This window comes from Festucalex cinctus, chromosome 21 (genome assembly GCF_051991245.1).
Source record: "Festucalex cinctus isolate MCC-2025b chromosome 21, RoL_Fcin_1.0, whole genome shotgun sequence".
Classification (NCBI taxonomy): domain Eukaryota; kingdom Metazoa; phylum Chordata; class Actinopteri; order Syngnathiformes; family Syngnathidae; genus Festucalex; species Festucalex cinctus.
The window spans coordinates 10,224,523-10,252,166 of NC_135431.1; the positions used below are offsets into that span (position 1 = coordinate 10,224,523).

General features: G+C 37.7%; 1 protein-coding gene across 3 annotated transcripts; it reads right to left on the reverse strand.

The window, feature by feature from the left end:
• Positions 1-308: 308 nt before the first annotated feature.
• Positions 309-27,644, reverse strand: lin28b (lin-28 homolog B (C. elegans)). 3 transcript variants are annotated; one of them, XM_077511401.1, is made up of 5 exons: positions 27,605-27,644; positions 21,128-21,294; positions 8,504-8,691; positions 5,751-6,309; positions 309-2,561 (listed from the first exon to the last, which is right to left on the reverse strand). In XM_077511401.1, the coding sequence occupies exons 1-4, from the start codon at positions 27,624-27,626 to the stop codon at positions 6,003-6,005; spliced, it is 684 nt and encodes a 227-aa protein (XP_077367527.1). In that variant the 5' UTR covers positions 27,627-27,644; the 3' UTR covers positions 309-2,561; positions 5,751-6,002. The 3 variants fall into 3 exon arrangements, with proteins under 3 accessions (XP_077367527.1, XP_077367528.1, XP_077367529.1); XM_077511402.1 differs by having other exon boundaries at positions 309-2,575; XM_077511403.1 differs by lacking the exon at positions 27,605-27,644 and adding an exon at positions 21,743-21,830.

Genomic DNA, 27,644 nt, shown 5'->3' on the forward strand with positions numbered 1-27,644 from the left:
TAGTTAGCTTTATGTTGTACATTTATTATAAATGTTTTAAGGCTCTAAAAACCCCCACAACACAGTTTATATTTCCCATTGAGGCATTTACATTTTCTCACATTTCTGTCGTTTAAACATTCTCAATGTTCAAACCTTCATAAACTTTATCAAATAGGTACATTACTGTAAATACATTAAAAAAAAAAAAAAATGAATGCAATATCCGCAATAAGCGCGTTATAACGAGGGAACACTTTTGCACACAGATTTTGTATAATTCACACTCCTGTTCTGCACAACGTGACCACCAAGTGGCAGTATAACACCGTCATAAGAGTGGTAATATTTGTCATTTTTACAGTGGAAGATGAAGTGATAGTGGTGGGTGGGACTAGCCGCCACTGGTTCACAAGACCCTTCTCATTAATCATCATAAATCAACAACAACAAAAGATTTAAATGCTTGAGTAGTAGGAAATATACATACTTTAATGCCAACATAATAGGTTTATTTTCCAATCAAGTAAAATATTTCAGACATTTAAACACATTTAAAAATCCAACATTTACAGAAATAAAAAAAAGGCAGTACATTTTGATTAAAGGTTAAAATAAGAAGTGATCTGCACATAAAGAACTCGATCAGTGCTTACACGTCCTCCAAACACAGAGCGCACACACGACTTTCACTGGCAACAATGTCACGTAAAAAAAAAAAAAAAAAAAAATAAAAAAAAAAAAAAAAACCCAATGAGGTCATTTGTCAGTATGAGGAGGTATATACTGCCCTAGTTAGAATTCTTTAACGACACAGCTTTCAGGATTGTTTCATGTACGAGGACATAATAAGGCCATAACGATGAGAAATCAACTGCACACATTCCATTTGTTGTTCTCGGTGAAGGTAAAGCCGCATTTGAGGTATGTGGAAGTAAATTAAACGCACAAAAGGCGATTGAGTGAGAAATCAACCACATTCAGGTCACGTTTCCAGCGAAAGCGTTGTCAGCCTTGGTTATGCCAACTTGACAAAAGCCTCGAAAATAAACGACTGCCTTGATATGAACATATAATAGCAAAATTGACATATCAGCCCACATACTTTGCCTTAAAAAAAAAAAAAACAGTTTTGTGTTCATTTATTACCTTGGCATAGATCGTTTTTTTTTAGGCAGTTGTGCTATGTTCAGATAACCAAAACCTGTTCTAATATACTTTAGCACAACTTTTACATAAACAGATGGTTTAGAAAATCACATAAAAAGTTGCGTATTCACTTTGATTGATTTGCTTTAAAGATTTACGCTCAGCCACTTTCAGAATTCGAAATACCAAATACCAACGGAGACCAAGTATTTTGGTAGTCTAGCTAGAACAGCGGTTCTCAAACATTTTAGGTCCAGAGACCCCTTGGAGGGACTTCAAAAATCATAATGCAAATTATTCATACGTAACAACCACATGCCCACAGAAATGAAGACGTCACATTAAAACAAGACTCCCTGCAGGTCAGTGTGAGAACCACCAGTGTTCAAATAAATGTATTCAAATAAGCATGTCACATTTAGCAAGATGGTACATTCGTCGACTGATTCATTTCACTTCTGATCATGTCGAAAGCAAAAGTACGTCAGACTAACCAAACTAATTTGTCCCCTTATAGCCCTTTAACAATTATTACTCAGCTGCATTGCCCACCTTAAGAATGTGCTTAAAACTTTACATCACATGAAGGTCAATCAGTAGTTACATTGATTGGGAAAAAAAAAAAAGTTAATACTGTATAAATACGTTTTTGGGAGTGAAGGACAAAGTATTAAAAAACATATTTACACGTTGTTGGGTTTGAATGAGTTAGCATGGTACAAGATGTCTCAGTGTGAGTGAGCGGCCTTTGACAAAAACTTTCACAAACTCAGTTCCACTTAGGCCTGATTGCCTTAACAATGAGTTCTTCTTAATTTCATCAGTTTTCCTTGGAGAGAGAAAGAAAAAAAAAAACCAGTTTGTCACCCCTAACGTCAAAAGTATTACAAAAAAAGAGCGCCACACAAAATGGCGCATCATCTCTGATTATCGTTGGCTGTAAAAAAAAAAAAAAAACTAGATGGTCAAAGGCAAAGAGAACAAAGACAGGCTAGTTCTGATAAAACTGCGTCATCCCAAAATGTGGCGAGACCAACAACTTTCCCGAGGGGCTTCGACCCTGCGCCGAAGCCAGCTACTGTGTAATAAACATGAGGAGGAGGTAGATGCGGGAGGTGTTGTCATAAAAAAAAAAAAAAAAAATGACAACGTTGAACATATGAGGTAGCTTTCTTGCTGTAAACGAATCAAAACAAACAACAAAATAGGAAGGAAGACCTTGGAAGTCTGCGGCAAGTTGGGAAACCTCTCCCAGCGCGATATAATAGTAACCAACAGGTCAGGGAAAAAAACAAAAATGGACAAAACAAGAGGTAGATCATGATATCAGTACACAAAGCAGTTCCATACGTCTCTCCTATCTGGTGAGTGGATGATTCCCAAAAGAATGCAATTCTTCTTTTTGGTTAATTCCCTGAGAACATTTCATCATCCTGAGAGAGGAACACTGTGTTAAAAAAAACACAAAAAAAACCTAACAAACTAAACGTACATTACACTTGTACAAAGAAGATGTGGACTGCTGTGGCCACGGCTAATCTTTGTGTAGTTTGCTCATTCATTGGTACTCGGCATTGGTGACATTAGTACATTCCAAAAGTAAAGTTGTACATGAATAAATAATGAAAACAATCGTTAATGAGCAAGGTAAGCGAGCCCTTTAACAAATCACAACTATGAAGGTCTTTGACAGAAAATAAAGCCGAACTATTTGGGATATAAATAGCGTATTTCCTCATATAGTGACATTTTAGGAAAGTTTTGATCCATCTCTCTTGACCGCTTATTCCTCACAAGGGTCGCGGGAGGTGCTGGAGCCTATCTCAGCCGGTTCTGGGCAGTAGGCGGGGGACACCCTGGACTTGTTGCCAGCCAATCGCAGGGCACACAGAGACGAACAACCATCCACGCACACAAGCACACCTAAGGGACAATTTGGAGCGCCCAATTAACCTGCCATGCATGTTTTTGGAATGTGGGAGGAGACCGGAGTACCCGGAGAAGACCCACACGGGCATGGGGAGAACATGCAAACTCCACCCAGGAAGGTCGGAGCTTGGACTCAAACCCGAGTCCTCAGAACCAGTCATCCACTGTGCTGCCCGTTACTAAATAAAATGGCAAAAAATGGGTGGATTTGTCTTCAGAATTCTTCTCCCACAAATGCAATATTCATCAGAATACTGAGTTGAGATTAGTGGGCGCACACAGAACATTTCATTGCGAGGGAGAGATAAAAATGAGCCGTTGATTTGACAACATACCAGCAATTAATTGGGGCACGGTATCTCACTTTTTGAGGAAATACGCTATACTTTCAGTTGTTGTTTTTTTTTCAAAGTTGGTTGTTGATTTTAGAGTTGAAAACACACAAAAAAAAAAGCAGCAACGCGATTTGATTTGTCAACTCCAAAGCAAGCGGCTCGTTTCACATTCAATATGGTCAGAGAGGAGCTGCGAGGTTCACAAGCCGGGAGCGGCGAGACGCAGGTGGACTGCTTGTGACCAAAGCAGACTTGCATGATTTGTCTACCGATGACAAAAGAACTGTCACGTCTCGCATAAACATCCCATCTATCGTCTATGTTCGCTCTAACGCCTACAAAAACACGCGTTACTTAATAGAATCTCATTTATATATAGAATCCGGACTTTACGTATATATTAATGATTTTCAAGCCGTTACGGTCGTCTTAACGTAAATGGAAGTCTACAGATTATTCTAAGCTAGTTGAGTATTATGGCGTCCATTCTAAGGCATGTCCATCTATGATCATAACAATAGTGTTGATCTTTGCAAGCATGCAAACGCACCACATTTTTTTTTCTTCTTTCAAAACACTCTTGCACAATCTAATGATATGCAAAAGATCTACACTATGAACAAATTCCGCCTTTATAATTAGTTGACAAACTCTGTTTAAATTATATTTCACATTGTGTTTGTAGTGTCGGAGGTCTGGTCACTTCTTTATCTATATAAGAGGGAAAATTATGTAAAACAATTTGTAAATTAATACCTCTGTGACTGGCACCGATTAAGCATTATTCATCCATTCATTTTTCTGTTCAAAAAAACTTTCGGGTAGCAAAACAATTTGGGTCAATTTGAACCAACTTTGGACACAAAACAACACAAAGTTGGTAAGTTCCGAGAAAAAAAAAAAAAAAAAAAGTTTGGTAAATGTTTTCACCCGAAATTGGGTTATTTTTGACTCAGCTGTTTTACGAGTGTACTTTCGTAAACAATGTTGAGCAAGTTCTGCAAATTTGTGAAAGTAAAAACTGCAATATTATATTTGAAAATATACAATTTCTGATCAGCCTCTTCGCATTAGATTGTGCAAGCACACTCTTAATACCGCTGGGGCAAAAACAACCCAATTTAGATCCAAAAAACCGACCCACTACTTTGACCCAACTTTGTTTTGTTTTTTTCTTTCCAATACAAAACAACCCAATTTTTTGACAACACAACTCAATTCAAACCAAAACTGACTCAAGTTAGTGGGTTAGTATTGGTATTTTTGACCCAGCAGTTTTGAGGCCCCTACTTGACCCAAGTAACCCCAAAATGTGGATTGTTTCGTAAAACTCGGGTAAAATCAGGTTGTTTTGTACAAAAAAAAAACAAAAAAAACAAAAAAACAATATTTGGGTGAAATTGACCCAAGTAGCAGGCTGCTCCAATTTTTTGACCCAACAGGGTGACAACACAACTGAATTCAACCCAAAATTGGGTAAAATGAGTTGATATTGGTATTTTTGACCCAACAGTTTTAAGGACCGTAACTTGACCCCAACTAACCCAAAAAAATTTGTAAAAATAAAATAAAAACTTTTTTTTTTTTTTTTTACCCTCCACCCAGAAGTTCTAAAGGTGTACACCACATGTGTTAAGATCCGGTCCTCGAGAGCCAGAGTCCTGCATGTTTTGGAGGTTTCGCTACTCCAACGCACCTGATTCAATGATCAGGATAATTATCAGGCTCCTGCAGAGCTTGCTGATAGATAAACTTAAATATGAATCAATCAGCTGTGTTGAAAGTGGGAAACCTCCAAAACCTGCAGGACTGCAGCCCTCAAGGAATGCAGTTTGACAACTACGGTGTACACCTTTAAGGATGTATAGTACCTTTAAAAGTGTTGGGTAAAAAATTGGTCCAACCCATTAACTAACCAGAGTCAGTTTTACCCAATTTTGGCTTGTTTTGTTCCACTTTAAAACCCTTAGGCGTTATTGTGACCCGTTTTGGTCTTTTTGATGGTTCTGACCAAGTCATTTCAAAATAAGATAATGCCCAAAACCAGGTTGTTTTCTATAAAACAATCCATAAATTTGCGGTTGTTTTTGACTATTTTAAAAAGTATTTTTAAAAGTGCACACAATATTGTGGCAGCTGGGTTAAAAAAAAAAAAAAAATCTCAATCTGAACAGTTGCACGTGGAATCCTTTAAGATAGCGTTTCATGTGCAGATTATAGCTTAAGAGTTGCACCTTTTGAAGCATCCTCCTTAAAATATGTGCTTAAAAAAAAGAGCAATTACATTTTTGAAGACAGTATGTGTTAAAAAAAAAAAAAAAAAAAGTAACACTGAGGTGTGTTAGGAGGAAATCAAACCATGATCGTTGCATGTTTGCCTCTCCTGAGCTGCACTGATTGACCGCAAGATCATCCCCTTGCAGTCAGCGTCCCGCGGCGGCCGCCACCGCACGTACCCCGTCCGCGCCCCCTCTCATGGCTGCCGTAGCTGCGTGGTTGGACAATCAAATGAAATACACGTCAAAAAAAAAAATAAGTTTAAAGAAATGAAGAGCTCCCATTTTTTGTCACAGCCCTGAGGTAGATGCATCATGGAGGACGCAAGTCTGCTTAGGATTTCCTCCACCTCTGGGTCCGGGGGCTGCGGTGACTTTCGGGGGACGAGGACGAGGCCCCCGGGGGAGAGGCGCCGCGGCGGCCCTCGTCCTCGGGGGGGCCGAGGTAGGCCGACGACCCCGGGCCGGAGGCCGAGGTAGACGCGCGTTGGTCCTGATAAGAGCCTGCGGGGGGCGCCGGCGCCTTGTGGGGGCATTGGGCCACCATGTGCGTGATGCTCTGGCAGTAGTGGCATTTCTTTGGCTGGGGGGGCAGGCTGCACTCCTTAGCGTGGTGGTCCAGACCTCCGCAGTTGTAACAGCTGCAAAGGGGGAAAAAAACAAAAAGATGATTTTTAATGTTTTTTTGTTTTATTTAGATGTTTTATTATTATTATTATTATTATTGTTATTATGAAGAAACAATGGTACAATTTGATCATCAGGTATAAAGATGACTTGACTTGAAATGAAAAAGGTTGGGAAACATCTGGAACTGCATCTGACAGGCTGGATCTGCAGTAACTACAATTTACCACTGGATGGCAGTATGACAACACAAATGTGAACTTGCAAGGACCACCATGAAGGAACTCTACAGCTAATAGATGTATATAAATATTATTTTTGGAGCAAAAAAAGTTGTGTGAAGGTTATTATATGTGCTACACATTACAGACAGCAGCAAAGTGTGCCCTTTAATTCCTTCAATATCACAAAAAAACTACGCAAGCACACAACAACATACAAAAATGCAGCCAATGAATTTTCACATTATTTTCAATTGATATAATATTAAAGCCTTTATTTTCAACTAACTTTGGAGATGTAACCTGCAAAAATGTATTTCTTTTATCAGATAATAAATATTTGCCATAATAGAATAAAGTGAAATTGCACATCTGCCACAGTAGGTGGCACTGGTGCTCATTCCCAGACAGTGCGCAAGGAGTATTAGCTAAAGGTTTATTTAAAAATATATACCGTATATATATATATATATATGTAAAAATTATGCTGTTTATGGTCACAGCTTAGAGTTGGGGGCGCAAAACGATAATTAGAAGCACTGCTTTAGATACATGTTAAATACTACAATAACATCTATATTTTTCCAATATCGCGCAGCCCTATTTTATCTATAGGGAAAATGTAATGCAAAATGTCACCCCATAAATCATTGATCCACAAAAGCAATTCTGCCAAACAAGTCGAGGCGGCATGAAGTAAAACACAGGTGGAATTACATTGCTGAGAAGGTTTCAATGGTTTTAATGAATTGTGACATCGTCGAGTCTGATTTTTTTTTTTCCAAATTAACTCTAATTTCAATACATACTATGTCCATATTTGAATACATTGGTATTGCCTTTATGTTACAACTTAGCATGTCCCATACTTTCAATGCTGATGCGATTTTGTAAAAAGACAGCAAGTCTTTGATATTGCAAATTGTGTTTCAAGTCAAATTCAAGCAAAAATGAGGCAATATTAGATGTAAACAAACAGATGAAGTCAGAGCACATTAATGAATTAATTGTCCCAAAAAATATTGATATCTGGAAAAAAAAATAGATCCAATTCAAATCAACAGATGTCAATCTTGGGCTCAGCAGTCCAAAATTATACACATCTTTGCCACTCAATGATAATAATAATAATAATAATAATAATAATAATAATAATAATAATAATAATAATAATAATAATAATAATAATAATAATAATAATAATAATAATATATTTTTAGCCAGTGTAATCCAAAAACGCAAATGCATTTCTTCCCAGTGGTTCGCAGCTATGTTGACGAAGTGGCGCGTGTGTCTGGACGTGAGGAAATCAACGCCATTGGAGGATTTGTTCATTACAAGGCTTCCTTGAATACAATTTCAGGGCTCATTAAGAATGACGAGTGCAAGGGAGGGCCATGCATCGCAATGCAGTGCGGCACAATCAATGACTTTCATCTCTTTTCTTCTTTGTGACTTCATCCGACATAAAAAGTCTGCACACCTCCGTTCAAATGGCAGCTTTTTGATGTTTGCGGAATGACATCTGGATGGAAAGTGAATGGCCAACATACAGTTAGGTGTCAAAAAAGGATCCGGATGAGGTCATCAACTGTCCTCAGTCACTTGACCACTGACACTGGATCACTTGTCTCCAAAACAGGCTGAATTATTCAGCCATGTAAAATGAGCTTGTAGCGGTTCCTGCTTTTCGACACGAGATTCTACAGAACAGGTTTGTTCTATATATCACGTCTGCATCGGGGCCAAAAGCAGCCCAAGTACCTCTCTCGGAGAAGATCCATATTCAGATTGAAGTCACTGATTGCGCCGTGCTGCATTGCGATGCAAATGTCTCGTCAACAGCGCAAAATTGATCGGGAAAGAAGCAAGCGTGCTCCATTCCGTCAAGATAACCATGGCAACTGGCATGTACTGCATGTTGGGGGAGCCAAGTGACTGAAGAAAAAAAAAAAAAAAAACATCCAACATTGCGTTGATGACTGACCGGTCTCCCTTGGGTTTGCGCTTCTGGAGCGGGACCTTCCCTTTGGGTCTCCTCTCGCTGCCGGCGCAGGGGCCCCCGCCCGGCCCGGTCACCCGCAGGGACTCCAGGCCCTTGCAGGACTTCTTGTAGGTGAACTCCACCGGCACGCCCTCCTTTAAGCTTCGGAAGCCCTCCATCACCAGCTTGCTCTGAAGGACAAGAGGATGGTGCGTGAAAGGCTCACAACAACAACAACAAATCATTCAATATTTTCTGGTAAATTGTTAACGACCTCAGTGACCTCAGAGTGTGTTTTCATCATGTAAGCGCTCGCTTCAGCTGTATGTTCAATTAAAAAATCCAACATTTCACACTCAAATTACGACCGAACATACATTAAAAACAATTAAACACTCAGTTGTGAAAATTAGCCGATTAATCGACAAGCAATCGATTACCAAACTAATCAGCAACTATTTTAATAATTGAGTAAACAATTAGTGTCATTAATATAAATGATCCAAATCCTTATTATATTATTTTTCAAATTTCTGCAGTCCTTAATGAAAGCAGACTGATTATCTTTTGTGGTTATCAAAATAAGATAATTGATAATAAAACTGACCAAACTGGTCACTGATAATCATTCAAAAAGGTACCCATTGTTTTTTAAATCACTTAATCGTAACTGTTTAATAACCAGTACAGTTTAGTAATGCAAAATAAAATTATCAGACTAATTTGACTCATGAATTGATTTTAAAATGAGAAATTGTAAAAAAAAAATAAAAAATAAAAAATAAATTGGATATGTGACTGACCTAGAACATCTACCAAAGATTTAAAGACACTTAAAAGCAAAGAGAAAACAATTAAAGTAGATTTCTGAAATTACTAAAAGTCCGTTATTGTGAAATCGATTTTAAAAAATGCTTACTAAAAATGCTACTTTTTTTTTTTTTTTTTTTACCTGGATTTAAAAGCATTTTTCTTGCGTCTGACTTCACTTCTGTTGTCAATGTATACCATTTCTGTGCAGCATAACAGCTAAACGCTGCTTCACCCTGTTTGCTTTAAGCTATGTGCTGCACCACCTCCTCCGCCACCAGGATAAACATCACAGAAAACACATTCATGGCTGAAGCAAGATCTAAAAAAATGTATGTTTTTTTTTTCTTCTTCATTTTGACCGTTTGAAAGTTTGAGTGTGAAATCTTCCTCCTTGATGACGCAAGTTTTGTATCAACTGCCATGCGACTTATCGCACATGGGCTGGCAGCATTATGTTTATCTGCTCTTTGCAGCTTCCTATTCCTTCCCCCATGGGAGGAGGAGGAGGATGCAGCCATTTAATAACGTTCTCCCGTGTGTTCTATGCGTCCATCCGTTCTATCGCGCATGATCGCCGCTGATTGATTTAGTTGGCGCTCAACAATGATTGGGCGCTTCCTGATGGCACACAACAGGCGGGTGATAAAGGGGGCCCCGCATCTGTGACCTTGGCGAGCCGCGGCGGATCTCGCGCGCGGCGTGTTGTAGGTAAACGCGCGCCCACGTCGCAGATGTAACACGCGACGCCCGCTGCGCGTGTGTGTGTGCGTGCATGTGTAGGAGGCACACTAAAGGGAGCAGGTGATGTCAAATGTAAAGAGAGAAAATATGCTCAGCAGTGTTCCTCCACTATGGCCGTTACCATGACGACGGTATGCTATACATGAAGTGGAGGGTCCTCGATGGATCCTTTGTGCATGTAAATTCGCCCCTTTATATCATGATAAATATTAAAAAGTAACCTACTTGTATCATTTTGACCCCATCAATCAACTAAAACATCCCAGTCCTAACAATAAAATATATAAATAATTTTTATTACAATCGAAATTCCTTTTTCGCACTTATTTTATCTTTTTTTTTTAATTTACTTTATGATAAACATGACAAGAATGGAAATACAGTAGCAAAATAGAATTTGACAGCTTGTATAAATCCATGTCCATATGACCATTAAAAAAAAAAACAACAACAAAAACAATATGCTAATTTTAAAATCTATTCACGAGTCAAAAAGGTATAGGGCTGGAACTAACAGTTATTTTAATAATCGATTAAAGTCTCAATGAATCAGGATAAAAACCTGTTTTAATTTCCATCCTTCCATTCAAAAAGAACACATTAGTTAAAACTGACCATATAGAAAACGCACAAAATAATTTATGTTTTGGTGAAGAACATGTAGGAAAATCGGCAAAAATGTTAAAAAAAATATAATCAGTCTGCTTTTATGGAGGGGTCCAGAAATTGGAAAATATCTCCCCTTAGAGGTTAAAATTTGAAATAGCAGAGTAATCAATTACCCAAAAATAATTATAAATTCATTTTGATAATCGATTACTTGTCGATTAACCAATTAATCATGTAATTCTTACAGTAAATCATACGTAATAGTGATGTTTGCTTTATTTTTCTCCTCAAGTAACATTGAAGTCAATACATTGTGATTGTGGATTCCTTCTACGACTGGCGGGTAAGAATCAACCATCCGCCAGTCGATTACTGACAGACGGCTCGTCTATTTCGGCCGTTCACATATTGGATTTGTCCTTCGGGGGTGGGCAAAGGATGCAAGAGTGAATAGGAGTGAGTGTGAAATGCAGAGAGGGGGGGGCAAAAGGGATCTCGTGACTTCCTGTCACCGTTTGAAGATGGATGTTTAGCTGGGGGGTGGCCGACGCCGCAATTGGTAAATGAGCAGACGACACAGTCAGGAAGTAACTTCAACCTCCTCAGAACCACCGACCGGTGATATCGCCACACGCGCATGAATCCTCCATAAACGCGCGCAAGTTCTGATGGCGCGTAATCATCGCTGCTCGGCTCTCCGGGTCAAAGTTGAGTGGTTTGCCCCCCAACCCCCCATAAACCAACAACCCCCCCACACACACCCCCAACCACAAGCGACTTCCACAATGCGCCAGTGAGGAAGCCACACAAGCTCTTTTGTTCAGCCGCCGATGTGGACTATCTCATCTTGCAGTCGGCGTTCACTTTGAATCTCACAACGTTACAGTAAGTCTTAAAGATGAATCAACAGAATACATACACTCGCATACACATACCTCCTTAGTTATCATTAAATAGAAATAGACGGGGGGAAAAAAAATCGTGGATCAACACCATTAATTGTTGTGGCAGCTTTGTAAGAGCGGAAGGATTAATGCATTTTTTTTTCAACTAAACAAATATTAAATAACATTTTAGAGCAACGTTGACAATTAACTTAAAAAAGATGTAAACTAATAAATAAACACTGCAGGTTCAACGATTAATTGATTCCTAATCGATTATCAAAATGGGTAAATATTTTCAATCAATTACGATTCAGTTATCAAATCTATTGATAAATGTTGTTAATCGATTATCAAAATTAATTGATTATTAAATGAATCGATTTTTTTTAATTTGATTAATCAATTACTAATTGACTATCAAATTAATGTATAAATATTTCTAGACTTGATTAATCATTTAGAGACCTTGCTTAATTTAAAATTGTCCTACTCGTGAGAATTTCAGCCTCTCAGCAGTATATATTCTTAGATTTTTGTCCTCCATGAAAGCAGACTTTTGACCTTTGTATTTTTGCAAAATAAAAGATTTGCGAACGTCTGCTTTTACTGTGGAAAACAACAATTCATATTTTTGCCAATTTTATCACGTTACACGCCAAACCAGGAACTGAATTATAATTAATTCATGTTTGAATGTTTTAATAAACGCGTCAAAATTAAAACTTTTTTTTTTTTTATCCGATTCACCAACTAATAAAAAAATAAATAACCAAAAGATTAATCAATTATTACAATAATCATTGCTTGAAGCCCAAGTATTATTTTTGGAACTAAAAAAAAAATAACACGCAAAATCTAGCCTGTAACCCGAGTAGCGTTCTCTGGAATGACCTGGCGGGTGTCATGGAAGTTTACGCACGGAGGTCATGAAAGGTCATGGAGTGAGAAAGGGGACAGAGGAGTGGCCCACAGCCGCAGCGGAGAAGGAGGAGGAGGAGGAGCGAAGGAGAGTGGGAGGAGGGCAAAGCATTCTGTTCAGCTCCAGCGGAGGAGCAACTTCTGATCAGCGCGAGCGAGGGGGGGCTCCTTCAGCCTGGGGGGGACAAAACCCCCATTTGATCGGGAGGTCAAAGGTAGAAGCCCCCTAAGCCCCCAGACCACACCAGTGGCTTCTTACAAACGAAAGAAGGAATGTGCGGTGCATCCTGTCGCTCTCAAGTTCGTAAAATGCAAAGCTGTGCGTTTTGACCCGTGTGAGTGTGTGTGCGTGCGTGTGTGGGAAGTAGCGATCAATACGGGCTGGAAATAGCCCTCCTTTTTCACCGGCCGGGCACTCGTCATCACCAGAGCCGCCAATCAATACAGGAAGCGGGAAGGTGAGGGGCCGATGTGGAAGCGGAGATGACCGCCATTACCCCCCCTCCTCTCGCTCCCATGGCGACCGGACTGGAGGCTAATTATGGGATGCTTGGAATGACGGCGAGGGTGACAGTTAGCGAGCGGCTTTTCACATGAGCGGGACGCATATAAAAGGCGAGATGTTTCAAAAGCGGCCACAAAGCCCCTTTTTTAAGAAGCCTCAGCATATTGTCATTGAGTGTCCAGGACGGACGGACCCTTGAACCCGGACCGACAGCCGCCTCCAGCTTCAAACGCCTTCATGTTCCTCTGCCCCAAATTAACAACAACCGGCACCTGCCGTCATCATCGGCTTGCAACCACGGCTACTAACGATTCTTTTAATGATCGATTAATTGGGTCATTATTTTCTCAATCGATGAGTCTGTTTTATATTTTATTATTATATTTTTTTATTTCTCTCCCTTTGGTAAAGATTATTTCAAATTGACAGTGCAGAATATGCACAAAAAAAACATTTTGATTCAGTTTCTGGTTTGACTGAAAATTGGCAAAAATGTTAATTTTCAAAATAAAAGCAGGTGCTTGAAGATATCTTATTTTGAAGAAACACGAGCATATTCTTTGTTGAGTGGCTGAAATCTTGAAGTTAAACGATTCTAAATAGGGATCGACTGATTATTGGCCGATGACTGCCGCCGATATTTGGCCTTATTGGAACATATTGTCTTTTTTTTTTTTTTCCCTCAGATGTGCTGGCCAATCAGACATCATCTTAAAATTAGGTAAACCTCAGGGAATTATTTATTTATTTACATGTTCAGTGAGCTTTCAAAGATAAACTTCCTCCACTTTTGTTTTTGGTTTAACTTCAGATAAAGCCAAATGAAAAATAAACATTTTGGTTATCCTGAAATTATTTACCGTAGAAAATTTTAGTGCAAGATTAAAGTATCAGGCTTCTGGGGGGGTGGGGGGTGGGGGGTTAGTCTTTCAACAATTACTCTATCATCCAAAAAAAAGTACAAGTACAAGAAAAATATACACACTTTCGCTACTGGCAATGGATAATTTTTTGTCAGCTTTGCTCGCTTTAAATGATTTATTAGTCACTCCTATATCGGAATAGACCGATGATCGGCCGGGCTGATTATCTGATTATCGGCGCCGATATTCAGCATTTTGACAAATATCGAATACCAAGTACCGACCATACTTTTGCTATCTAAAATGTACTTGAAGCCAATGACAAAACACTGTCAACAAAAACCAGATGATGATTCGCCAATACAGCGCCAACTACTGTCGAGGAGGACTTACTGCCAAACAGGAAGCGGGCGAATGTAAACACAAACCTATCTGCCTATCGCATCTTCTCCGGGTATTGCATTAATCAGAATTTTGCGATGGTGACAACACAACGTTGCACGTGAAGGAACGTGCAGATGGAGTGCGAAAAGAAAGCAAAGAAAGCTCCAAGGCTTGTTCAAGTGAACCTTCGCTCACGAGCGCACGATGCATTATTCATGATGAATGGCTAATAATCAATACCCATTCAAAAAATGAATCACTGCTGCTTTCTTTTTACATTGAATATTTAAAAGGGAATTGTTTGCAAAGTCGATTAGGCACATCATAAAGAAGCATGACCATGTTGAGGCATAAATAACACAATATATCATCATCATCATCATCATCAAAGGAGTAATAGGAGCAAAAAGTCATTTTTTTCTTTTATATTGCATAAGTTGCAGCTTTTAATTGAAATTCACGGCATTAAAATACAAATGATACAAGAAATGACTACATTGAGTTTTATATTTATGTATTCTCAAAAAGATTTTTGGCTGAATTTGAAATGTAACTGATTCAACCTAAATTATTTTTAGTATTATTATTATTATTATTATTATTAACCATTCTAATAATATTGGTTGTTGCAGCTCTTTCATTCATTTCACAAGATGGTTGTAATTAATATTTTGGACATATATTTCATTACCTAAAGGATTTTTTTTTTTTAAGAGTGACAGCCACATAAAATCAGTGTTCTCTAATTGCTATGTTCTTTTGTTTAATAATCAGACGAAAGTAAAATGTTAAATGTTTAAAATAAAAACAAAATGAAATAAATGTAAAAAAAATAATAATAAAATAATTGAAAAAATGAAATGAATTATGTTGTTAATGTTAAATGTTTTGTTAATGTTCAAAAGTATTTCTGTCTAGCATTTTTTTCTGCTATTATTATATCTATCAAATACTTTCAGATTTGATTATTTTATCGATTATTCCATCAAGTAATCAAATAATTGTATTTTGCATTAAAGCAAATTCTGAAACCCTTTTCTACCGATTACTGTTTATTAACCAAATATTCTTGTTTATTTGGTAAGGATTAGTGATTAAAAAAATAAATAAACACGAGAAGGATTGATTTTGTCGTCACGTCAGCAACCTTGACATCACGTTTCTCACAATTCAGCAAGACATCCCCCAAAACGCTCAAACCAGCATCACGAGCATCAGCCCGCCTTGGTGAACCCGCGCAAAAAACACCCACAGATTAATACCAAAATAAAGCACAAAAATGCCGGACCCGCCTCAGCACATTCTTCAAACATGGCCGACAGTGGAAACACACTATTTCCACCCAAGGTGTCCACAAATCACACTTCCTTGAAACTTGGGCGTGGCTATCTCTTGAAAAGGAAGTCACGTGACCACATCTTTCTTTCTTGCTCTCCTTTTGGCGTGGCCCAGGGTGATTTCGAGAGAGAGAAGAAAAAAAAAAAAGACTGCCACTGGCTATCTGGAGGCGGGGAGGGGGCGGGGCCTGCATGCCAAACGGTGACATGGACCAGAGGTTAATCTCACCAGGGGCCCGCTTTAACCTCAGCGCACAAAACGCGCGAGCACACGCACACGCACACGCACACGCACACGCACACGCACACGCACACTGCACTTCTTCCTCTCCTTTCTGCCTCAGCAACACTCAACTGCCTTTTTTTTTTTTTTTAATAAATGTAATTTTAAATTGATGTCATGCAAAGTGTTCATTCTCATCTTTGGAAATAATCTAGTTCGGTGTACTTAATAGAGTGGCCAGCAAATTTCACAGTTCAGTCTCTTTTTTTATTTTTTTTTATTTATTTTTGTTGTCGTTTGTGTGCTCTCAGGATTACGCAATCAATAAATCAATGAAATCAATATCCAATTTGCAAGACTTTGTGAAGGGGGCGGGGCATGGGCCAAATGGGAGCCCATTGAATTGAACATTTGTGCAGGTTCCTCAAGAAAGATCTTCAAAATAATAAAAAAAATCAATGAAAAATGTCAGATACCATTTTTTATAATAAATAATAATAATAATAATAATTTCATTTTCAGGGCTCTAAAAATGTTACTGGGTAATCTTCCAAAATATGTTCAGTATATATTGTTTGGATGAAATGTATACATTTGCACATTTGAATAAATTATCACATGACCAGAACGATTTACTTCCTGGTTGCACCTAGAGAACAAGATGGCTTCCTCAACTCATCCCAACATACATAAAACACATTTTCACCTATGTGTCCAGTTTTGTTTTGTTTTGTTCTTTTAAATTATTGATTAGTTGAAAGGGCTTTCAATGACACCTAATTTTGGTTCTTACATATCTGGGGAAAAAATGGAATTAAATGGGTTAAATATAACAATTAGCACAATTTAGCAGTTGCTACTAGTGCTGCACAATATATCGAAAAAATACCGATATCGCGATATTGGCTCATGCAATATGCATATCGCAATCAGTTTCATATGGAATTTTATTCTTTTATCTGAATTTGACCAGTCAGCCGCTAACTAAAATGTGCGCTGCCATCCAATAGTTGAACATCATCGAGAGGTAATTACAATTAATTAGCTAAGAATATATTGAGCTTGCTTATTTTGCTGCATGAACAAATGTAATTCTTTCATTAGATAATAAAAATGTAATTTCTTTAAATACATGTTAAATATTAGAGGTGTTAAAAAAAAATCAATTCGGCAATATATCGCGATATTACAGCACGCAATGCTTGAATTGATTCAATAGGCGGCCAAATCGATTTTTAAACATCCATTTTTGATGGAAAAATATTTAACAAAACGTTTTACTTATGGCTTAAGGGCTCACACCTTAAGCATGGAAGAATGTCATTTTAATAATGGAACATTAAGCCTTAGTATTTTATTTCAATGCTGTTCAAACAGATTACAGCCTGTTTGTTAAATACAGTGGCTGACAGTTATGACTGAAGTTTCAGATAAATAAATAATACATTTTCACACAAATCTTACAGTGTACATGTTAGGGGTGTTTAAAAAAATCGATTCGGCGATATATCGCGATACTACATCGCGCGATTCTCGAATCGATTCAATAATAGGCAAAATCGATTTTTTTTTTTTTTTTTTTTTTAGGATTCACACCTTAAGCATGGAAGAATGTTATATGAACGGAACATTAAGCCTTAATATTTTATTTTAATGCTGTTCAAACATGAAACAGATTACAACCTCTATAAGACTGAAATTTCAGATCAATAAATAATACATTTTCATATAAATCTTACACTCTACAAGCTTACTGATTAGTATTTTCTAAATTTGAATGAAAAAAAATCGCAACAATCGACTTATAAATTCGTATCGGGATTAATCGGTATCGAATCGAATCGTGACCTGTGAATCGTGATACGAATCGAATCGTCAGGTACGAGGCAATTCACACCCCTAGTACATGTACAAGTTTACTGCTTAGCATTTTCTAAATTTGAGTAAAAGATCGCAACAATCGTATCTAATTGAATCGTGACCTATGAATCGTGATACGAATCGAATCGTCAGGTACAATGCAATTCACACGCCTATTAAATATCAAACTAATATCGATATTGCTATATTTAGCAACCTTATCACATATTGCATGACTTTCCAATTTCGTGCAGCCCTAGTTACTAATCATATTTTCCAAATAGAGGACTAAAAAATGCCCCCTGATAAGAAAATCGAAAGAATTGTGCAAGTGCACCTAATGAAATGGTTTGTAGTGTACATCATTTATTATTTCTTAAAGTACCATAGTTAAAGCCAAACAATATTTTTCACTGTAAACTGTAACTTTTTTTTCCGCTGACATCATGCAAATTGCACAAAAACAAACAAACAAAAAAAAGTTGTGATAATTTTGAGCGCACGTATAAATCAAGCTGGAGGCTATTCTTTCATAATGGAAATGGAAACAGCTTTTTCCGACACAAGCAAATCCGGCAGATGGGATGTATTAATGCAGACGACATGCTCCTCTCACTGGACCCACTTTCTATATTTAGACACACGGTCCATTAAGAGGACCACGGTAAGAAAGTGATGCAGTGTTTGGGGGGGGGGGGGGGGGGGGGGGTGTTGTTAGGGGCACAAACGCGAAGACTGGCCGGACGCACCATACGTGATTTGTTGCTTCATGACTAACGCCGATTTGACTCCAAGTGTCGTACGATGATGATGATGATGATGATGATGTTACGACACCGCTGCTGCTATCTGGCTCATAAAACACGCGCGAAAAAAAAAAGTCAGGCAAATTAAAACTAAACGGTGAAACTGCCTCTTCCAATTTCCACTTTGAAAACAAGGCCATAAAAGGGGCAATTTAACAGAGGAAGTAAGATTGGCTGCCAAATAAGGCGAGCGAGCGAACGAGCAGCGGGAGAAAATCCACGACATGCTGTCAAACGTATAAGCTGAATGGATGCCGACTAATTATCCTCATACACCTTTCCAAAAGGTCAAGTACCTCCAAAATCAAATATTTACGCCATCTTGCTACCAAAAGAGCCACACCGAGAGAAGCAAAATTCAACGAGAAGCAAGTCATAATGTACGAAATACTTTTCTGAGATTAACGTTTCAAGTCACATTATTACGAGAGCAAAACAAAAAAAAAGGAATCCTACAAGTAAAAATCATGATTTGAGAAGCAACGATTAATCGAAAACTAATTGATTAGCAAATTAATCGATGACTATTTCTGACAACTGATTAATCGTCGAAATACACCTTTTTTTAATTTCAAAATGTCCAACTGCTCAGAATTTCAGCTTCTGAAATAGTCTCCGATTTCTGTAGTTTGCATTGTTTGAAAAATATGGTGAAAGATTTTGAGAAAAATTGAAGTGCCGTAGATGTTATAACAACATGCATATTTGGTGGGTATTTATATATTGTAGGGGTTTTTTTTTTGGTGCGGATTTTCACTTTATTGTGATGAGGGGACTATTGTATAATGTTATTATTTATATATATTTTTTACATTTATTATTTAATTATATTTATAGATTTTATAATTTGTATGTATATTTTTTTTATGTATGAATTTAGTGTAAATAGCCTCCTATTTACATTTACAAGTCATGACATTTTAAAAAAGAAGTTACAATAATATTGATTCACAAAACAATTAATATTCCAATAATAATGAATATATATTTCAAAGAGTGTCAAATTTATCCCCAAATCACATTTAACAGCTTCTACCGATAATGTTGATCTGCCAAAAACAGCATCAAGTACATGTTTACAGTATATTGTAATATTAGTATTTTTATTCTCAAAATCTTATTTTCATAATAAGCAAACACGTTTTTATTGCAATATTACAACTTTATACTTGTACAAACGAGTTTTTTTTTCGCGTAACATGATTTTGTTGTAATGGAATTACAATTTAATTGTTGTGAAATTACTATTTCTTCCTCATATATTTTGATTTAATACTTGCAAAATTCCACAATATTTTCCTGTAATTTTATGACCAGGAACGTGATTTTTCTTTCCAGTGTGGCTGGAACCATCTTTGCACTTGACAGCTGTAATTAATGACATATTTATCAGCGCATATTCATGAATAGGACTTTTTAGCTCATCTCATTAAAAGTGATGATACTACAACAATTAATCAATTAATCCACACCTATAATCGATTATCAAACTAATCACTAATTATTATTATTTTTTATTATAATCAATTGTTTGTTTAATTTGTTGTTTATTGGAATTTAAATTTGTCCAAAATCCTCTGAATTTCAGCTTTCTCATTTGCAAAAATAGACTTTTACTTTGAAAAACAGCAATCAATATTTTTGTTGATTTTCTGACAAATGTTTTGGACCAAACCCAGAACAGAAGCAAAATTAATTAATATTTGTGGATTTTCTGTATGGCCAAATTGAAATAATATATATATATTTTTTTAATCCAACTCATTGATCAGTTGTCAAAATAATTGACCGATTAATCGATTATCAAAATTATGGGTTGTTGCAGCCCTAGACGATGCTATTAGGAAACACCAATTTACGGCTTCATAATTTCTTTTCAGAGGTGAAATCCAAGCACATTCGAGCTTCCCCTGCACCACACTGATGTTGTAATGTTTCATATTTTAATATTGCACACCAACTTGCAATCATTCCTTTCACGTGTCAGAATAAAAACAATATAATGCAGCAAAAGCTAAACAATACTTTCATACACTTTTAATGTAAACTTTTACAGCACCCTAATCACATATTCCAATATACAAATCCAAAACTAATATGCATCATGCACATTTTCAAGCAGTTTAATTTCCATTTTTTTAAAGCACCATAAAGCAGCATTAAACGGCATCATTTATCAAATACTCTAAATGATTTTCCCTCACTCAAATGAATGAAGATGGCAATGACTACATGCAAATAATTAATCTTTTTAAATAGCAAACGTGAAATGAAAAGCTATTAGTTTTATGGGTCGCTTCCACGTCTCGTGAAATAAAAAGCACTCTACTATTCTTTTCCAACCTTCAAAATTCCAACATTGAAATTCAAGCATTTCCAAGAATTTCAAGCACCCGTGGGAACTCAGCAGGGCCAAGCGGGAGACACTTCTCCTCCCTCTGCAGGCAGGAGGGAGGAGGAGGAAGAAACTACACTTACAGCATGCAGCCAGGAGAGGAAATAAGGCGTGTTTTGTCTCTTTTTTTTTTTTTTTTTTTTTTTTATCAGGCCCGCGGACAACGCGTGATCACATCGCACGTTCATGCAAAACATCCGAGCTTGTAGTAAAAATTCTGTTATGATCTTCACACTGTGTGGTGGTCAGCATTTGTGTGCGTGTGTGTGTGTGTGTGACCACCTACTTGGTGCACGAAAACATCCAGAGGGGGGTCGACGGGGGTTCCCTCGCTGCTGGTCATGGAGATAAATCCAAAGCCCATGCGGACGTTGAACCATTTGCAGAAGCCCGATCCCGAGCGGACGTGGGGTCGAGTCCGCTCCTCCTGCTCAGTGGACCTGGCGGACCCTCCTGGTAATGAAATCACAGTGAAAGTGAGTCATTGAAATTAACTGGAGGTGAGAAAGTGGAGGGTCGAGTGACGTTCACGGTCGGTAGTAATTTTATAAACTAGGTGTTATATCTTCCATAAACAGTATGTTAAGTAGCTCGTTTTGGCCCTGTGAAAAGTTACTCCCTTGTTTCGTACATGTTCTGGAGTCACAGCCTACTCGTTGCGGGGAGTTCTGGGCGGTGCTGGTCCAAAAGGCAGGTGTACTGTACTGTACTGTACTGTACTGTACTATACGCATAAATAAATGTGCTTTACTGGACCACAAACACACTTTCGCGCTCTCGTTCAAACGCGAACGCGAACGTACAAAAAAAAAAGCGAGTAAACACTTTCAAATATTTACAACCACGTTCGTTCGCGTTTAAAAAAAAATGAGAGAAAACAAGTGTAAAAAAGGGGGGAGACCTTCGGCCATGTTTCCCCGCGGACCCTCTGCGGCCAAGTTGCGGTCGAGAAGCTTGTGGAGCGAGCGAGCGTCGCGGCGGCGGTCACCATGAATCCGACGTCGTCGTCACGTCACGCCCGCGGCTCAGCAGTGGAGCTCGGCCGGGTGTCGGTGTCATGTCTCCCACCCTCTGGCTTCCCCTTCGAGCCCCCCGCTTTCCTCCTTACCAAGCTGCACCTCTGCTCACTGCTAGCGTAAACCCCCCCCCGCATCCACATCCCACTCTCGCTCACTCGCACACTCGCTCGCCTTCCCTCTCTCTCGACGGGCACCGCCCACTCCTCTGAGTTCCCGCGCTTTCATTGGCTGGCGAACTGGCTGTGGCCGTGCTCGTCGTAAGAACACGTGACCTTTTTTTTTTTTTTTTTTTTTTTTTTTTTTTTTATATACTTCCACTGAGCAACTCGGTGGAGTGGAGGAATCAAACTAGCAACATTTTTTTGTTGTTGTTTTTAAGGAACATCAGCGAGTTGATTTTATTGCAGGTTGTTAAGGGGAAGGGCTTTGTTTTGCTGTTGAGGCACGTGACTGAATTTTAAATGATCCATGTGCTGGATTTAGTTTACTGTACAGTTATTGACAATTCCGAACATCCGGGCATTTCTGATATTTCCACAATGCAACACGTGATGAAAACTAACAGCGTATTGTATTGCTTTTGCCTGTGACTAGCATACAAAACTGTTGTTATAGTAATCAAATGACATTTTATTACATTTTGAGATCAAAATAATCCTCACAAATCAAATTCCTTTCACAGAATTGACCGCCATTTTGACTTGTGTCCGAAGGTCGGAAGTGTCAATAAATATGTTTACAAAATGGCCGACTGCGCGCATACTTACACAAATGTATTTATTTAACTCTAGTATTTTTCAACTTCTGTAAGATCTCAATGAAAAACAATATTTTACAGGTGTAATGATGAACACTTAATCGACAACTGATCAATTATTAAATTAATCGATAATAAATACATTTTAATAAAAGATGTCCACATCCTCTAACTTCGCCTTCTCAAACAGTAAATATTCTCCAATTTTTGTAGTCCTCCAGGAAAGCAGACTGATCATCTTTGTGTTGAATCAAAATAAAAACATTTGCTCTTACTTTGGAAAACAATGATCACTGATTTTTGCCTTTTTTTTCTGACATGTTATGGACAACAATTGAATTATAATCAATTTTTGCATTTTCTGCATTATCAATATAAAATGTCAGGTTTTTGAAAAAGATGGAAATTAAAGCATGTTATTTTTTATTTGATTAATCAACAAAATAATCAACAGATTAATCGATTATTAAAATGATCATTAATTCCAGCCCTACACAATTCTCATGCACAAAAGTACACTCGAGTCCAATTGTGATTGGGACAAAATCAGTCACCAGGACAAAAAAAAAAATTAAGACTCAAAACGGTTTAATTTTACTCCAATACATAATCTGTTCAGCAGAATTAAGAGCTGCAATAAGTAGATGGATATTAAACGTGCTTATTGAGGTTAAGCCATAATGCTTCTTCATGTGGGTTTAGTTAAGTGCTTTGATGGAGGGAGAAAAGTGTTGAAAAGCTTCCTCCATGGGCCTTTTTGCACTTCAACTGTCATCTTCCCATCTATACATAATTATCCAAAACTAGAAAAAAGATTAACAAATGAGTGCACGGGCTCTTCACTTATTGATTTATTGGCTAATTACATGTACAGAATGTGTTAAAAATATAGATAAACTGACATGAACTGGTGTAAACTTACATTTATTCCTAAAAAAAAAAAGTCAATGTCACAAATGTAACTTTTTCAAAAATGAAACGATTGATTCGATTCCGTGGGATTTGATTTGACAACAGCTTTTGTCACATTTGTTTACAAACATGTAAAAAGCTGTCCAAAGCCCAAACTATTCAAGTTAATTCAATTCAAAGAAGCAACAAATCTTCAGCAACGTCCAACTGATTGCTATCGATCTGAACCTCTCATAAAAGATGATTTGAAACTAGGGATGCAGGATAATGCTATTTTCAACCGATACCGATAAATCAATAATTTAGAGGTGCCGATGTCGAAAACCGTTAAGTAAGCCGATAATTGTTTGCAAAATTAATTTGAGTACAAATGTGCTTTCAAGTGCTACTATAAGTCTAACAAATACATTGAAACATTGTATAAACTTTGCACAATGTTTCATTGTATGTAAAGCAACATGAAGCTGAATTTTATTGATATGAGCCACAAACACAACAGATGGACCAACGTTGCATGTCTATAATTATTGATGGATTTGTTTATTATCTGGTTTATCTGTATGAAATCAAATTGCCGATAATTAACGTCAGATTTCTCTATTATCTGGTTTATCTGTTTGACGTCAAAATGGTCGATAAGTGCCGATAATTATCGGCCACCGATATTATCGTGCGTCACTATTTGAAACGCAATGCATAGGGTACGATACAAAAACTGAATTTCACAATTACATTAAAACAAATTGTACGATTCAAATTGGCTTTTGTACTGAAAGGAAACGACTAAACCCAGAAGCATCCTCCTGCTTATTTTCTTTACATTGCTTCCCGAAATATCATCTGTTTTCCTGTGTGCTCTCCGTGTTGTTTTTTTAAGCTCGCTCGGCACGCTCAAGTCACCTCCTTGTATCTTTTTTAGCGGGCACTGCAGTGGGGAGCTGAACTCACAACTGTGGAATGCGACTGGAAAACCCAGAAAAACAAACCGGTGACGTCCTTGCTCCTCAAATCAATCCTGGGATGTGAGGAGAAATGTCACAGTATTCACAAAGGAAAAAAAAAATGTCACTTTGCTATACAGTATTGGGTATCTTTAATTTGCTGCAAATTCCACAAATGCCATTTTTCTGATGGTGAAAAAAATGAATAAAAGGTGATGTTAAACTAAACTTGTGAAGGAGAATGTCACTACAAAAATGGGATGACAACAAAGTGAAAGTGAAAATGAAAACGTGCCATCTAACCAAGCGTTCCCAAGATGTGCGAGGAGAAACGAGGGTGGGAGGCATCCACGCTGCAAGGAATGGCGAGTGGAACAACAACAAAGCCCCGACTCCACCCACCAAAGACCTCAAAGCCCACCCTCCGGAATTCACAAGTTCAACCCCCATCGGCCGACTGCCCGCCCACCCACATGCAGGCAGGCCTCGGCACGGGCCCGAGCCCGCCTAGGCCCAACCCCGGCCCGGCCCCAGCGTGCACGCGGGCCTGTTTTGGAGGATGCCGGACATTTCTGTGTGGGTCACGGGGCTGTCACATGGGATTACGTCGTCGTCGTGATTAGGTGTCATTTAAAAGGGTCGGCAACAAACGTCAGAGGATGTCAAAAAAAAAAAAAAAAAAAAGTGTGGATTCAATGTTTCATTCGGATGTGATGCGATATTGATGACGGAACAAGTCAAGTTTATCAAACCTTTTCACTCTTAACTGAACCAAATAGTACAGCTACAGTATATTTTCAATGTGAGACTTTCTAAAACGTTTTTTTTTTTTTTACATTAAATGTTGAAATCATATTAAACATCATATTTATTAAGTCTTATTTTGATGCTTGAATGAACAAAATTAATTTCTGACATCAATTATTTGCACAGTAGGTCACAACATTTGACGTAGTTTATATTTGTTTTAATTCTATTCTACTTAAACTTCATTCACTAGAAAAGTAAAAGTATACATTCAATCTAATCTATCTATCTATCTATCTGATGTGTAACCCACAAAGTTCTGAATATAAAAAAATTGTTGTGATTTAAAAGATGTGACGAATTTAAACAAATTGAATTGTCCCACTTTAAAATATATCGAGATATGTATCGAATCAACTTTTATTGAAGTGATGCACACCCCTAAACAAAAAATTTGTTGGCCCAAGACCAAAAAAAAAAAAAAAAAAAAAGTCTCTTGAAGTCATATGCTAAACCCAGCAGGAAGTCCGCCATTTTGAATTTTGTACCACAATTTGCCATGATCATGTAATATTACATTATTTACATGATATAGGCTACTGTCTAAAGTCATCAATGGCATGGTATACTGTATTTTAATGTATATTTAGTAGCAGATGTATATTCAGACTTATTATAATTGGTTGAGACGAAATTCATTTAATTTCACACAGTCGAATTGAAATAAAAAAAACATTAATTTGATTCATGTTTATTAATGGCATTGACAAAATCCATCCGTTCATGCCATTTTTTCCAAGCTAACCATTTTTATTAGATTTGTATAGTCACTTTCTCAAGTTAAATAGCACTCTCAGGATAATGAGCATGGATAAAAACTTAAATGGTTCTCACCCACATCTCTTAATTGCTTATTAAATGCTTTATGCGGCATTTACTGATACAAATTAAGAACAATCCCCTTAAAGCTACGTTTAGCAAGTTTAGCTAGTTTTCCCAATTCCGATAAAAATCAAATCAGAGCCAAAACAAGGTGACGTCACGTCACATGGGGGCAAGCGAGTATTGGGGCACACATGCATGGAGATTCCTGAGCTATTCCAACTTTCCCGAGGAGAGACTTTGGACTCCCTCACCCCAGTTAACCCGACCCAACCCCCACATGCATGCAGGCAGGCAGGCAGGCAGGCAAGCCTGGGTAGGCTCCCAGAGGAAATGTGTCTTTTCTACCCTCGCTTGCTGTCAATGCAGTTCAAAGGGGTTCATTGGGTTCGTGTCTCGCTTTTCATTTTTTAAGTGAGCAGGGGGGGTTGTTTTTGTCGCTTATTTCATGCATTCCAGCCACCAATCCTTCACCTTTCCTACATCCACCACATGAGATGTGTAAAAACGTTCGGGGGCAAATTTAAGCAAGTCGCTCGCTCCCACAAGTTCTAATCTTATTTGATCGCTTTCCCCGGCAGAAATTGGATTACTTTATTGATTATTTCACCATTTTATTCACCATAAATGCCCCAATAATTGTCTCAATTTTGATGAACATCAACTTTAGGCATAACTTTTTTCTTATCACAAAACTTTTCAAGGAAATCAGAAAACATTTTTACCCGTCAGATTGGCATATTTCGTTGATTACAAATTTGAATGAACGAAAAATTTGCATGCGTCGTTAAAAACACGCATGCGCTGTGCTTGGATGCTTATTTGACCACGTGTAACTTTGATGCACATTCATAGTTAACATATGCTTTAAAATAATCTCTATTGACAGTTTAAACTCACACTTAATATTTTCGCAGGGTTTTAAATGAGCTTTGCAAAACCGAGAAAATAGTCCCGTTAATTCAACACTTTTTGGTTTTGGTTTTTAACTACCCGACCATGATTTAAGTGGACAAACACCACATAAAACAGAAGAATAACAAAAATATGTCAAAGATTTAATAATAATGAGAAACAGAATTAATGGTTGAAAGCAATATCTGTGACGTCATAGGATGTCGAGGTTTTTTTTGGGACAAACCAGCGAGCAGAAAAAAAATGCGCACAATGGGACAAAAAAATCAACTTCCGGCCGACTAAAGCAACTTTTTGTTTACAATTTGGACTTTAAAGGTTAGTGCGCCATTTTCTTACCACCTCGCTTCAAACCTAACTTTCTCTGAACCCTTAAATTATTATTATTTTTAATTGTTTCGTAGTAAAGGGAGCCCTTCAAATCTGCAAATGATCGATTATGGTCTTTCCGGTGTTGGATTGCTTCCTCAAAATGACCTTTAAATACAAACACGTAAAGTTGGGCGCCTCTAGGTGAGTCTGTTGTGTTTTTTTTTCTGGTGCAACATTTGTTACATTGGAGCACAACTGATGATATAAAAGTGACTTACCTGCCAGAGATGGCGCCGACATCTTCCCTGCACCTTTTTG